This window comes from Canis lupus, chromosome 6 (genome assembly GCF_003254725.2).
Source record: "Canis lupus dingo isolate Sandy chromosome 6, ASM325472v2, whole genome shotgun sequence".
Taxonomy (NCBI): Eukaryota; Metazoa; Chordata; class Mammalia; order Carnivora; family Canidae; genus Canis; species Canis lupus.
In genome coordinates this window covers 208,712-224,204 of record NC_064248.1, presented here as the reverse complement: position 1 = coordinate 224,204, position 15,493 = coordinate 208,712, and the positions used below count along the sequence as shown (strand labels likewise).

At 41.5% G+C, this 15,493-nt stretch overlaps 1 protein-coding gene across 2 annotated transcripts in view; it reads right to left on the bottom strand.

Moving 5' to 3' along the window:
* The window catches only part of NIPSNAP2 (nipsnap homolog 2), a 33,546-nt gene extending 18,486 nt beyond the window's left edge, over positions 1 to 15,060 (bottom strand). Inside the window, exons 1-3 of one of the 2 annotated variants that reach the window (XM_025425690.3) lie at positions 14,902 to 15,060; positions 1,292 to 1,431; positions 1,164 to 1,209 (exon numbers count right to left, since the gene is read on the bottom strand). In XM_025425690.3, coding sequence (XP_025281475.3) covers positions 1,164 to 1,209; positions 1,292 to 1,431; positions 14,902 to 14,993 — 278 coding nt within the window. In that variant the 5' untranslated portion in view covers positions 14,994 to 15,060. The other variant, XM_025425691.3, reaches the window with a different exon arrangement.
* Between the last annotated feature and the right edge of the window lie 433 nt (positions 15,061 to 15,493).

Sequence of the window (15,493 nt, the reverse complement as noted above, 5' to 3'; positions counted from 1 at the left end):
AGAGGGAGATGGAGAAGGAGATGAAACGAATCAAAATGCGTATCAAATGAAGAATGCACCAATTGCATAGGACTAAGGAAAAGGTTAAATAAAACCATGGTGAGTGACATATGTGAGAAGAGTCAGGTGATTCTAATGTTGAGGTTGAAGGCAGAGAAAGACATCTGAATGGAAATATGAATAGACAGGAGATGAATATCTGAGACAGGAGATGAAGTGATACAAACAGGACAAGAAAGATAATCCAGGGAAACATTACCACGGACAAGAAATTTCATTTTAGGAAAAAAGATTTAGAAGTAAGATCTGCTTTGTCTTAGGACATTTTTAAATAAAAAGAACTGTGTTGAGGTGATTAAGAAACTCTATGCTAATGTTATATTTCACGAATCACCTCCCAAAATAACAAAAGATTTTTGCATCTGAAAATTATACTGATTCTGGTGACAAAATCATTTGCTTTTTCATGAAGGTAGCAGATAAGAAAGGTAAAAAAAATGCTTTTAAATGATACTTGCTCAAAATCAATCATTAAAATACAATTTGCTACCTTAAATGAGAACAAATGCACTTAATTCTCTCTTTAGTCTTGAAGTTTACAAATTCTGTAAGAGCATATGGATCTCATTATTGTTTGGGAATCTGCCAAAGGGACTTTAATCCTGGTAACTGGAAGACTTGAGAAGAAATGGTGGCTATATTCAAATACATATAGGACTTTCATGTGAAATTTTACTCAGGAGTAAAGCTGGAAACAATGGAGGTCGAGGTCACCAGGGTGTGAGTTCTAATTCCTAACACTAAAAGCTGTCCAGAGATGGAATGTATGAATGTACTTAAACACAGGCAGTCATGAAGATCTGCAGAAAGGACTCAAGCACGGATGAGTAGATGGACTAGATGGCCTTACAAGGTACCTGCTTCCAACCTTAAGAGGCTGGAACATTCTAACGTCTGAGCACTTATGTGATAAGTTAGCCGTGTGAGTCCTTAAAATCAAAATGTCCTTGGCAATCCCACACAAAGCTCAATTTAAGAGCCTCTGAACATTCAGCTTCAAGAAGAGGGATCAAAGATCTCACTCTGCTGTCTAGTGTTAGCTGAACCAACAAATATTCAAATTGTTAATTTTCCCCAAGTAAAGTATAGTCTGGTATACACACCAAATTTTGTTGTATGCTTCTAGGCATTCCGGTTTAACATTGTGAACTGAAACAAAAGAAAATTCAACGATAAACTTATGAACAAAGGGAAAAAAGTCAACTATGAAGATAGCAAACCTATCACTCACACTGCAATTTATATAGACTGCTTGTTTCCTTTTTGGCCAGGAGATTAGAGTGAGCATCTTTTCTTGGATCAACTTTCCGGACAAATAAGGATTTTAACCAGCTGTCTTCTCGAGGTCTATTATTGGAGGATGTCAATCTCCTATGGAATAACAAAATATAAAAATTTGAGTCTCATTAGTGGTATGAAGATTTTAGGATCTTGAGATAATGTCACATAGTACATTGTTTTCGTAAAAGCAATCCATTCAGCAAACACTCCTTGAGCACCTATTCTAGGCATTGTTATAGAACCTGGGGTACGCAAAATTCTGTTAGGATAGCATGCAATCTAAACAGCAGGAGCAAACTGTAAAAGATGTAACTTGTGTTTCTCCTAAGAGAGCTATTTTTTTTGTTTTAAAGTTATAACTATAGTTGGTATACAATGTTTTCAGGTGTACAACATACTGATTCAGTTATATATAAGTGCAGGTACCATCGGTCATCATCCAGCATTACCACAGTATTATTGACTATATTGTCCATGTTTTACTTTTTCATCTCTGTGACTTATTTTATAACTGGAAGTTTGCACTTTTTTTTTTTTTTAAGATTGTATTCATTTATTTGGGGGGTGGGGAGGGCGAGAGAGAGAATCTCAAGCAGGCTCCATGCCCAGTGCAAAGCCCGACCTGGAGCTTGACTTCGCGACTGAGATCATGACTTGAGCCAAAATTGGACACTTAACCAATGGAGCCACCCAGGTGCCCCTGGAAGCTTGCACCTCTTAATCCTACTTTGCCGATCTCCTCATCCTACCTCCCCTCTGGTAGTCACCAGTTTGTTTTCTACATTTAACAGTTGGTTTCTTTATTTGTTTTTTAGATTCCACATATAAGTGAAATTGTGTGGTATTTGTTTTTCTCTTATTTTACTTAGCACAATACCCTTCAGTTCCACCCATGTTGTCACAAATGGAAAGATCTTACTTTTTTATGGCTGAGTAATATTCCATTGTGTATATACATACCATATCTTTTTTTTTTTTTTATGATAGTCACACAGAGAGAGAGAGAGAGGCAGAGACACAGGAGGAGGGAGAAGCAGGCTCCATGCCGGGAGCCCGACGTGGGATTCGATCCCGGGTCTCCAGGATCGTGCCCTGGGCCAAAGGCAGGTGTCAAACCGCTGCGCCACCCAGGGTTCCCCATACCATATCTTTATCCATTCATCTATTGATAAACATTTGGGTTGCTTCCATATCTTGGCTATTGTAAATAATGCTGCAATAAATATATGGGTGCATGTATCTTTTTAAATGAGTTTGTTTTCTTTAGTTAAATACCCAGTAGTGGAATTACTAGATTGTATGGTATTTTTCTTTTTCCCTATATTCCTTAGGCTGTACCCCTCGTCCTTGTGCCTTATTCATAACTGGAAGCCCTGTACCTTCTACTCCTCTTTATGTTTCTAATAATTTTTTGAGGACCCCTCCATATTGTTTTCCACAACGGCCGAACCAATTTACATTCCCACCACTAGTGCATAAGGGTTCCCTTTTCTCCACATCCTTGCCAACACTTGTTATTTTTTATCTTTTTGATAATAGCCATTCTGACACATAGGTGATATTCACTGTACTTCTGATTTGCATTTCCCTGACGACTGTGATGCTGAATATCTTTTTACAGAGTTCATGTTTATCTTTGCCATTTTTGCTATGTGTTTTTCCCTGCTCCAAAGCAATTTCTGACCTAGAAAAAATACATATGGTAACCTAGAGTAGTTGAGTTCATAGAGAAAGAAAGTAATATAGTGGTTGCTAGGGGCTGAGGTGAGAGGAGAATGGGGAGTTACTGTTTAATGGGCACAGAGTTTGGGAAAGTGAGAGTTCTAGAGATGAATGGTTATAATGGTTGTACAACAGTGTGAATTTACTTAATGCTACTACTAAATTGTATACTTAAATATGACTAAAATAGTAAGTTCTATGTTATATGCACTTAACAACAATAAAAGGTAAAATATACAGGGAAAATGAAATAGATTCTTTCTTTAAAAATTTTTTTAAAAAAGATTTATTTATTTATGATAGAGAGAGAGAGAGAGAGGCAGAGACACAGGAGGAGGGAGAAGCAGGCTCCATGCTGGGAGCCCAATGCAGGACTCGATCCCGGGACTCCAGGATCGCGCCCTGGGCCAAAGGCAGGCGCCAAACCACTGAGCCACCCAGGGATCCCCTAGATTCTTTCTTTAAAAAATTATATTGGAGCACTCTGGGTGGCTCAGTTGGTTAAGTGTCTGATTTCACCACAGGTCATAGTCTTGGGGTCCTGGGATCAAGCCCAGAGTCGGGCTCCTTGCTTGGCAGGGAGTCTGCTTCTCCCTCTCCCTCTCCTCCAACTTGTTCTCACTCTCAAATAAATAAATGAAATCTTAAAAAAAATTAAAACACTATTTTACCCCTGAACTCAATTAACTTTAGAATCAAGTTTAACTCTAACATAAACCTAAGAATACAAATTTTATTGACACATAATTTTTAATTTTCACCTTATAACTGAATTTCTACTAATCTACATGCACTGGTATGCTGTTATTTCTGAAATAAATTATGTGGAAAAAGCAGGTACAGAACAGTACCATAAATACACAAAGTAAACTGTCAATAGTAGTGACATCTGGGGAATGTGAACTGGGCATGGGTTGGGAGTAGAGTTTTTTCTTTTCATTGCATAGCCTTCTGAACTATTTGACAATTTTCCATATACCTATTTTTATACGTAAAAATTGGCAAAAATATCTCAAGGTATATGCTTAGAGTCTTTTATAGGGTAGGTATATATAACCTAAACAAGATTTTAAAAAATTAGAGCCTGGGTGAATAAAATATCTCAGAATAAATTTAACCACGGAGGTGAAAGACCTGCACTCTGAAAATTATAAGACACTGATGAAACAAACTGAATATGAGGCAAATAAATGGAAAGATATTCCATGCTTATGGATTGGAAGAGTTTCACCACATGCAGAAGAATGACACTGGACCGCTTTCTTAGACCATATACAGAAATAAACTCAAAGTGGATTAAATACCTAAATGTAAGATCTGAAACCATTAAACTCCTAAAAGAAAACATAGGCAGTAAACTCTTAGACATCAGTCTTAACAATATTTTTTTTTGTTTTTTTCTCTTTGTCAAGGGAAACAAAATCTCAAATCAGACTCCATCAAACTAAAAAGCTTTTTCCCAGCAAAGGAAATCATCAACAAAATGAAAAGTCTGAATGGGAGAAGATATTCATAAAAAGATCTATATAATGAGGGGTTAATGTCCAAAATATATTAAGAACTCATACAACTCAACACCAAAAAACAATCTGATGAAAAAATATAGCATAGGGAATAGAGTTGATAATATTGTAATAATTTTCATAATGTAGATCAATGTGGAATCACTCAGTTATACATGAAACTTAGATAATATTGTATGCCAACCACACTTCAATTAAAAAAAACTAGAACATGGATGAGACTTTTATCTAATCTCTCATAATCACAATCAAATGACATGCTGTGTCCTTTTATCTTCCTCATTTTAATTCAGATTTATATAGAGTGAAATCTACTCTTTTTTGGCATATAGTTCTACAAGTTTGGCAAATGCACAATTTTCTAACCACCACCATAGTGAGATATGGAACAGTTCCTTCACTGCCTAAAATTCCTTTTTTTTTGGTTGTTAAAAATTGAAGCATAGTTGATAACATTGTTACATGTTTTATGTGTACAACACAGTGATTCAACAAGTCTATATGCTACACTGTGCTCACCACAAGTGTAGCTACCATCAGGCACAGGTTGTTAGAATACTACATACTATGTTCCCTGTGCTGTACTTTTCATACCAGTGACTTATTCATTCCATACTGGAAACTTACATCTCCCACTCCTTTTGTAACGAACACTTCTCCCCATTTTCAACTGCTAACACCACTGATCTGTTCTATGTCCCTATGGGTTTGCTTTTTCCAGAATGTCTTGTTTATAGAATAATGCAGATGCAGCCTTTTGAGTCTGTGCCCATTCTCTCTGTATAATCCCTTTTGTAACTGATGGCCATTGTCTCTGTCCAGGCCTATTACAGCATACTCATAATTCTAATCTTAGGTTGGGATGCTGACAGGCTGGTATGAGCTTTTTCTTGAGGTTTTCTAAGGAAACATTACATGATTTTCTACAGACTATTTCCAACTTGCTTATCAGGCCTGCTAAGGCCACAGATACTACAAAGCAATGTAAGAAGAAAAGGGAGAGTGACCCCAGGTATTAAGGAAGAGGACCTAGAATTTAAAGAAAGACGGAAGAAAAGAATTTAAAGAATTTAAAGAAGAGGTAAGAAAAACTCTCAGAAGATGCAAATTTCCCAATGCTTTATGAGATGAACTTGTGCATTCTACATTACAACAATACAAAAATTCCTATGCTTATTCAACTATGGTGCTTTAGAAATAATACTACATTTCAAACGTTAATAGCCTTTATTTTTTTGCTAAAAAAAAAAAATCAACAAACATTACAATTTTCTCCTAAGATGTTCTTTCTTTTTTAAGTTCTTTTAATTTTAAAAACCAATCATTGGTATTCACTAAAAACCAGATAAAAACAAATAGCTAATACCAAATAAAGACTTCTGAATGATGTAAGCTTACAAATCTGCAAACATAAAATACACAAACATAATATTATCAATAAAATGTTTTCTACAATAATCAATTAATATAAAAGAGTACTTTTTCAATCCTTCAAAGATTAAAAAGCAGCAAACTCATTAAACAGGTAAAATAAGTTAATAGTAGTACTGTACATGCAATTTTTCTTGTAAGTACAGGACAAAAATAAATAGTTCTAAGTGATATTTGTAAAAACAAGTTGGACATTCTTACACATTGCTTTTACTATATGCTAAAATTTCTTAGAATTAAGAAAGTGTTAATGGTGGTATACCTCAGGGAGGGATAGAGAGTTAAGGCAGGAGAGACATGGCTTTACTCATAAGTCTGTACTGTTTTTTTACTTGTGTGTGTATATATCTATAAATACACATTTAAAAAAAATTTGAGCACAATTGATATACCATGTTACATTAGTTTCAGCTATACAACTTAGTGATTTGACAATTTTTATTCATTATGCTATTTTCACCAAGTGTAGCTCTTATCTGGTTACATTGCTCTCACAATATCAATGACTGTATTCCTTATGCTGTGCCTTTACTTTTGCATATTTTTAAGTACATATTTAGTCCCCCAGTAAAATCACTTAAAGCAGTTAGGACAGCACCTGATATAGGGTGAAAGGTTAAAAACTGAAGTTCTTAAATCTACTTTTTCGATTAAAAGCAATAAATTATACATAAAATTATTAGCTTTTTAGCAAAACCCCAAACCATACGGTGTTTCTCTTTTCAATTCATTCTGATTATATAAATAAATAAATTCTGAAGGCAATTCTCCATAATGACCATGGTAAAATTTATGTCAATAAAAACAAACAGGGCAGCCCTGGTGGCTCAGCAGTTTAGCGCCGCCTGCAGCCCAGGGCATGATCCTGGAGACCCTGGATCGAGTCCCAGGTCAGGTTCTCTGTATGATGCCTGCTTCTCCCTCTGCCTGTGTCTCTGCCTCTCTCTCTCTCTGTCTCTATGAATAAATAAAATCTTAAAAAAATAAAATAAAAATAAAAACAAACACATTTTGCCAATTTAAATCTTTTAAAGATTTATTTTTAGATATTTGCTTAATAATACCATGAAACACAAGGGTAAGCATATAAAATTAGTGATATACAAAGTAAAAAGTCTTAAGATTTGTTAATGAGACTATATAATTCCAGTTTTTTATTTTATTTTTTAAGTTCACTAGACAGAAACTGTGTTTAAAAATTGGGGAGGGGGGTCTACATAAATTTTAAGAGCTTAGGAATAACTATTATAAGAAAGGGGTACAATTAAAGTTTCTTTTTTTTTTTTAATTTTTTTTAATTTTTATTTATTTATGATAGTCACAGAGAGAGAGAGAGAGAGAGGTGCAGAGACACTGGCAGAGGGAGAAGCAGGCTCCATGCACCGGGAGCCCGACGTGGGATTCGATCCTGGGTCTCCAGGATCGCGCCCTGGGCCAAAGGCAGGCGCCAAACCGCTGCGCCACCCAGGGATCCCACAATTAAAGTTTCTAAAAATATCAGCATTAGGTAATTTCATTTAAAATAACAAATATTCACCAAAGCAACCACTAGTAAGTTTTTAATGGATACTTCCAGAAATGCAGACATGCATCAGCATGTATATATACAGATATTTAATTTCTATGACATCTAATACCCTATAAACTGAGAACATTTATTAGTACCTTGTTTCCAGGTTTTTCCTGGTATAGGCAATTTAGATATCCATTAACAGGGACTGGTCAACTCAATTTGAAATATCCCAAATCAGAATAGAATGATATCATTAAAAAGAATAAAGTAGATCTACATGCATTGATATGTTGATATTTCTGAAATAAATTATGTGGAAAAAGCAGGTACAGAACAGTACCATGAATACACAACATGAACTGTCAATAGTAGTGACATCTGGGGAATGTGGCTGGGCATGGGGTGGGAGTAAAGTTTTTTCTTTTCATTGTATAGCCTCTGTACATATAATACTTTTATACTTATAAGTTAGCTATAAAAGTGCATGTTTAGAGAGTCTTTTATAGGATAGGCACATAGGTATATTGGCAAACTAAATTTGGAAGGGGCAAGATCTCAAAGTAATTTTTTCCTCCTCTTTACAATTTAAGGGGGTTACAAATTAATAAATACTTCCTGTTAGGCACTGAATTAGGTAGCTTCTCTATGTCATCTCATTCAATCCACAGTATAGTCTAGCAAGAGAGGTTATTACCACATTCTAAAGCTTGGCTCAGAGAATTTAAATGACATGAGCTAAGAAGTGGCAAAATGAAAATATGAACCCAGATCTAACTATAAAGTTCAAAATATTCTAATAAGAGATCCCCCCAAACATAAATCTCCCCAGTTGAGCATTCTCCCAGGTTTTAATAACACCAAAGACATTTACTTTAAGATGGGTAAAATGAGGTAAAGGATATGGAAACACTGTAATCTACAGATAAGCCTAAGAAATAGCAGCATGGACACACAACCCGAGTGCTGTTTGCTTGTTGACCTGAGTAGCAATTGTCTCGACAAATAAAGAACAGTCCAGTCCTGCACTGCCCCCAGTTGATGGTCAAACTGTGAAATCTTTTCAGTGTCAAGTGACCAAAGCTGCCTAATGTGCCCTGTCCATCTAGCTGTCTAAGCTGAATCATGGAAGAGAACCGAGCAACTGTGCCAACAGCTGTCAGGGTGATAAGATCTGGGCTGGGGTTCTTCACTGAGAAGGACAAACAGCACCATCAGTAGTCTTTGTAACATCATACAAATGTTGTATACCACTTCACAGAGGGTGAAGAGGTAGGGGGTAGCACATTCTACAATACATTAAATTTTATTTTTATTGTTTTTCAAAGATTCTATGTAATCTTTACATCCAACTTGGGGGCTGGAGAGATCAGGAGTTGCATGCTCTACCAACTGAGCCAGCAGGTGCCCCACAAAACATTAGACTTTAAGTAGAATAAATATTATGTGCCATGGGACACCTGAGTGGCACAAGTGGTTAAGTGTCTGACTCTTCGTTTCAGCTCAGGTCGTAATCTCTGGTGAGATCAAGCCCTACGTCGGGCTCCACACTCAGCTCAGGGTTTGCTTGAGACTCTCTCTCCCTCCCCCCTTCATGTCCTCTCTCTCTCTAAAATAAATAAATAAATCTTTAAAAAAATAAGCATTATATACCAGGTTCTGTGGATATAAAGGTGAATGAGACAGATAGACGCCTTGCCTATTTAGTCTCAAGAAATAACCAGTAAACACCCAGAGTGGTCTCAGATACTGTAAACTTAAAATACACACACACACACACACACACACACACACACACACACACAGTGAGAGCTCATGGGGATGCACCATTGGACCACTGGCTTGGCTTGTAAGGAGAGAGAGGAATGCCAGGGGAGACATTCTGGCTCTGTCTTAAGAGGACAACAGACAGGTGGACAAAGCAGGCAATAATTCCAGTCAAAGGGAACATGTTCAGGGGCATGGAGTCTGTGAAACTGTTGGCATATTTCTGGAATAGCAAAGAGTTCAGTAAGGCAGGAGAACCGGGTGTGGGAAGATAGTGGGAGAAAGAACAGAAAAGCAAGGGGGGCAGGGTGGTTAGGCTCTTGTGCACCACACCCAGCAGCCAGATTTTATCCTGTACATGGTGCAATGCAAACATGTTCTCAAAAAAGATCTAGGTAAAAAAAAAAGATCTAGGTGTGAAAAGCAGCCTGGTAGTGGTATGGTAGGTAGACTGCAACAATAAAGGCCCAGAGAGTGGCTTCTGGGCTTCCTCCTGGTGGCCCTGTCCAGCAGTGCCAGGCACAGGAGGCATTCAATATTCACTGGATGGACCAAAGGAGAGTCCTGGATAACGGTTATGGGAGTAGGAAGGAAAGGGAAGAAATACCTTCAAAAGATATTCCTGAGGTGAAAAAGAAGACACGGGTCCTGATTCGGTATCTAGACAGTATTGTGGTTTAGTTGGAGCAAATCACAAATGAGAAATAAATTTACCAGACACCAAGGATGAGGCAGCAGTGGTGAAATGGACTTCATTCATTTGAGCGCCAAACACTATTGACGGTGCAGTGCCTGTGCCAAGCACTGGGCCAGGCTGTGGATATAAAGATGAATATCCTTGGCCCTGACTTCACAGAGCTCAGTTTGCTGGTGGGAGCAGAAAGACAACCAAGATCACAGCCCAACGTGAGATAAGCTCCTCAATGGACACAGAAGGTAGTGGCTGTGCTGGGTGGGGGCGGAGGAAACGGAGTCTAAGTTGGCCTGGGGGAGACATGAACCAATTCTCTGAAAGAAGCACATGTTGAACTGAAAACTTGAAAGATGAGGAGCACTTGTCAGGTGGATGCCCATGAGAGGAAGCAGAACCATACCTGCCAAAGCCAGGAGTATGTGAATATAGCTGGAGGTGAGGGGGAGAGAGGCAGCTGCATGAAAGAAGTCATTATGTGACTCTCCTCCTCACCACCAACCCTCCTGCTACCCCAACAAACCTGCTCTCCACAGTGCAGCTTCAGAGAGCTATCCCCTTTTATTTTTAAAAATTGTACGAAGCGGCGCCAGGATGGCTCAGTTGGTTAAGCATCTGCCTTCAGCTCAGGTCATGATCTCAGGGTCCTGGGATTGAGCCCCACGTTGGGCTCCCTGCTCAGTGGGAGGTCTGCTTCTCCCTCCTCCCCCCCACTCAAATAAATAAACTCTTAAAAAAAAAAAAAACTTCACAAAGACAAAGGAACAGTATAATAAAGACTTCTATATCCTGCATGTAGGTGAAAAAAGTGACATTTTATCATTTAAAATTTTCTATATAGATTTGCTTCTTTATTTTTACCAAACTATTTGAAAGCAGAGTATAGACATGACAGTACTTTATCCCTAAATACTTCAGCATGCACCTCCTGAGAATGAAGACAAAACCATGGTACGATGCTCACATCTGAGGAAAAGAATAATTCTAATGTCCCCTTCATACATTAAACTATCTCCAGTTGTTTCCAAACTGTTATAAGTTTTCCTTGGCAAGGGTGGGATGGGATGGGAAAGAAAAGGGAGCAGTACCCAGCCCAGGTTTATGTACTGGACATCTTCCTATAGGAAAAAGTTCTGCTCAGAATTCTTTAGTTGCCCCCTTCACCAACAGCTTCAAGTCCTCACTCTTCATGGGACTCCAGACAAGTGTTGCCAAGAGTTAGGCAAGGGAACCAGGGAGATGGTGAGAGAGAAGGCAGAGCCAAGACATGCTGGAGGTAGAACTGACAGATCTGGCAAGTGTCTAGCTGGGAGATGGTGGGCCTGGGGCCACGAAATGGAAGACGGGCCAGTACTTGAGAGAGAACCCAGGAAGAACAGGCAGGTTCTGTAGGAGGCAGATGAGTTAAATTCTGGGTACAGTAAGCATCTCAAGCAGGACATTAGTGTAATGTCCACGAAGCAAATGCAACTCCAGGCCTGTCACTGAGCAGAGCTAGGTAAGCGGTGCTAGCATATATCTCCTGGGAAGACAGCATCCTTCCCTTCTGAAATCCCTCTTGCAAGGTCACACACGGATCCCTGCGGGCAAATCCAGTCTTCTGTCATCTTTACTTTTTAGCAACATCTGGCACAGCTGGCCACCACCTCGTTGAAATACCTCCCTTTGGGCACTGCCACAAACAGCAACCTCATTGGCTTTCCCACATTCCCCTTGCTCCCTCTCCTTCCTACATTTAGCCTGTGAAAGTTGTTTTAATTTCATTCAATTGTAGTACTGGTTTCAAAAGTAGAATTAAGTGATTCATCACTTACATATAACATACAGTGCTCATCCCAACAAGTGCCCTCCTTAATGCCCATCCCTTTTTGTTCTCCATATCTGAGTCTTTTATGGTTTGCCTGTTTGTATCTCATTTTATTTTTTCTTCCCTGTTTTGTGACTTAAATTGTACATATGACTGAAATCATATTTGTCTTTCTCTGACTTATTTTGCTTACAATAATACACGCCAGTTCCATGTTGCAAGTGGCAAGATTTCATTCTTTATGATCACTAATATTCCAGTGTACATATATACCACATCTTCTTTATCTATTCATTGGTGGACAGACATCTGGGCTCTTTCCATAATGTGGCTAGCCTGTGGAGGTTGACATCTCAAAGCCTGTTTCTCAGCCCTTTCTCTCTTTTTTTTTTTTTTAAATTCTTATATGCTGGTCTTTATTTTTTTTTTTTAAGATTTTATTTATTATTTATGATAGTCACACGGAGAGGGGGAGAGGGGGAGAGAGAGAGAGAGAGAGAGAGAGGCAGAGATACAGGCAGAGGGAGAAGCAGGCTCCATGCACCGGGAGCCCGACGTGGGATTCGATCCCGGGTCTCCAGGATCGCGCCCTGGGCCAAAGGCAGGCGCCAAACCGCTGCGCCACCCAGGGATCCCTCTCAGCCCTTTCTCTATCCACACTCTTCAAGCAATCTCATCCATTCCTATGAATAATGTTTTGTTAAGAAGATTTTCAATTAAATGCAAAACAGTATAACAAAACCTACATATCTATCAACATTTAGCATTCCTATATACTGACAACTCCCAAATGTAACCTGTAGTCCAGACATCTCCTTTGAAGAGTCAAAAAGATCAAATAGGCCAAATACCTTTCCATTTGAATAGCTCACAGCCATCTCCAACTTTACCAGGTTCAGAAGTGCTCTGGATTCCCCCTTCCTGTTCTTCCTTCTCTGAATTAGGAGCAAGCTCCCAGATGGCAACAACTTTATTCACTGATATTTCCCAACAGCACCTGGCACATTATGGGCACTCATATGCCTATAGAACAAGGGACTTTCAGGAAATGGCACCAGCATCTGCCCAGTTGGCCACGACCCTTGATTCTGTCTGCTTTCCAAATCAGACTGGTATGTTAAAAACACAGGCCAGATCCTGTCACACTAGAATTTATATCTTTAAATGTCTTCCATGGCTTTCAGTATAAATTCCAAACTCTCTAAAATGGCTTGCAAGGCCTGGAATTATGGGGCTACTGCTCCCTGCCACCTGTCTTCTAGCCTCTCTTCCCTTTACTATGCTCCCCTTCCTAGGCTTTTCTGGAGCTTGCTGGTATGCCTCACTCCTTCCCAGTCAGGGCTTTCCTGCACACTGACCCTTCAGGTTTCAGCTCAACGGCACCTTCTTGGAGAGGCCTTCCATGATTTCATGTGGTAGGTTCCCTGAGGTTCTCTCACACCACCTACCTCAATCTTTAAGTCTGTATGGGTTTTTACCTCTGCCATATGGCTTGCTGGGCATAGTGACCCATAGTGACTATTATGCTGAGTTCCACAAAACTTCAAAAACATATACATTCATATACATTCAGTATTTGTAGAAGCAGTGAATTAATTGGGTCTAGACTGAGTCCTAAAGAACATCTACAGTTAAGGCAGTCAAAAGATACAAGGGGCCTGAGAGAGTAATCCAAGAGCTGACATGTTGGGCTTCAGTTTCAAGAGCATTTGGCCCCACAAGAAGTGGGGGTACTGGGCAGACCCAGGTCCAAATCTCCAGTTTACTAGTTTTGTGACTATGGGATCTATAGGTGAATATGCTGGGTCTTTTTGGAAAAAAGAAAATATGAATTTCATAGTTTCTTATCACCTGTGTGAAAAAAAATAAGACACACAGCAGATGCTCAGTAACAGAATGAAAATAAAAGGTTGATTTGTTCATCAACTTGGAAACATAAACATCAAATTTGGAAACACAAGGGGGATCCCTGGGTGGCTCCGCGGTTTGGCGCCTGCCTTTGGCCCAGGGCGCGATCCTGGAGACCCGGGATCGAGTCCCGCATCAGGCTCCTGGCATGGAGCCTGCTTCTCCCTCCTCCTGTGTCTCTGCCTGCCTCTCTCTCTCTGTGTCTATCATAAATAAATAAATCTTTAAAAAAAAAGTTGGAAACTCAAGCTGGACATCAGTCCTAGGAAGGGTGCCAGGCCTGAAGCCTGATAAACTTGAGTTCAAATGCCTTTTCCAGCTAGAGGTCTCACCTCCATGGAGATTACGTCTCATCTATAAAATGCAGATCCTGTTACTTAAGATTGGTACTAGGATTAAATTAAATAAACTCTCTGGCCCATAATAAGAGTTTAAAGAACAGGCAGTCCCTTTACTCTTTCGTTAAGCAGCAACTGAATTTAGTTCTAGAGGCTCGTTATTAAACCACAGATAACGTTTAAATGATAAATGTAAAGAAAGCAAGAAAGCAAATCTATGTAAGTCAGTAGGAGCTTGGTTTTTGATGGAAAACAGGACATGGATGTGTCAGAGGGATGAATTCAGGAGAGCCGAATATTTAATCCACAGAGGCTAGAAAAAGTTTAAAGTTGAACCCAAGGCCTACTTGGGGCTGATGCCTTGTAAAACCTTTCTGATCCGTCACCTACTTCTCCATCCCACTCCGGCGGCCGGCAGCGTCGAGCCCACCCCGCGACGGCCCCGCGCTCCCGGGGCTCACCGGCAGGCGCTCTTCTTCCCCCTGGAGCTCGTGCTGTCCGCAGCGCCCTCGCAGAGCGGACCCCAGGCCCTGCGCACAGCCCGCCCTGGGCGCCCGCGGGCAGCCGGATGCCGAGTCCAGGGCCTGGGGTCGCGCCGGGTCAAGGTCCCCCAGGCCAGGCCCACACGGCGCGCGGACGTGGCCTGGGCACCGGGCGCCGTCCCCGCCGTGACCTTGAGCACGACGGCCGGGACCGCGCTCTGACTGTGCCGAGGCCCTCAGCCGCCCCGCCCCGGCCCGGCCCGGCCCGGCCCCCGCTGCCCCGGCGGGCCTGCTCGAGGGAGCGCTAGCGGGCCGTGGACCCGCGCCCTCCGCCCTGGCGGCCACTCCCCGGCCGGTCCCGGGAGGGGCAGCGCTGCTCACCGGAGCGCAGGCTGCAGGCTGCAGGGAGCGGCCCGCCGCAGGACGCCGCCGGCCCAGGCCGCTCCGCAGGCCTGCACGACTCGCGCCGCCATCTTGCTCTGGCGCCTGGGCTCCCGCCGCGCGGGCCGCCGCTGACGCCGCCGACGCCGCCGCCGCCCCACGGCCACCACCGCGACCCCTCCCCCGGCCGGCCCGCCGAGGCGGGGGTGGGGCGGAGGGCGGGGCCCGCCGAGCGGGGCGGGGCGGGGCGGGGCGGGGCCGCCGGGGTGAGGGCGGGGCCGCCAGGGGCAACTGACGGCGAAGCAGGAGAGGACATCGCCCCCTGCGGAAGAAGCTGGGTGTCGTGACCCGCCTGCGCAGGAGAAATATGAGCAGACGTTACTGTACAGTACCGGCCCGGCTCAGCGGTTTAGCGTGGCCTTCGGCCCAGGGCCTGATCCTGGGTCCTGGGATCGAGTCCCACGTCAGGCTCCCGGCATGGAGCCAGCTTCTCCCTCTGCCTGTGTCTCTGCCTGTGTCTCTCATGAATAAATAAATAAGATCTTAAAACAAACAAACAAAACAAACAAAAAAAAAACGTTCTGGATTGTTT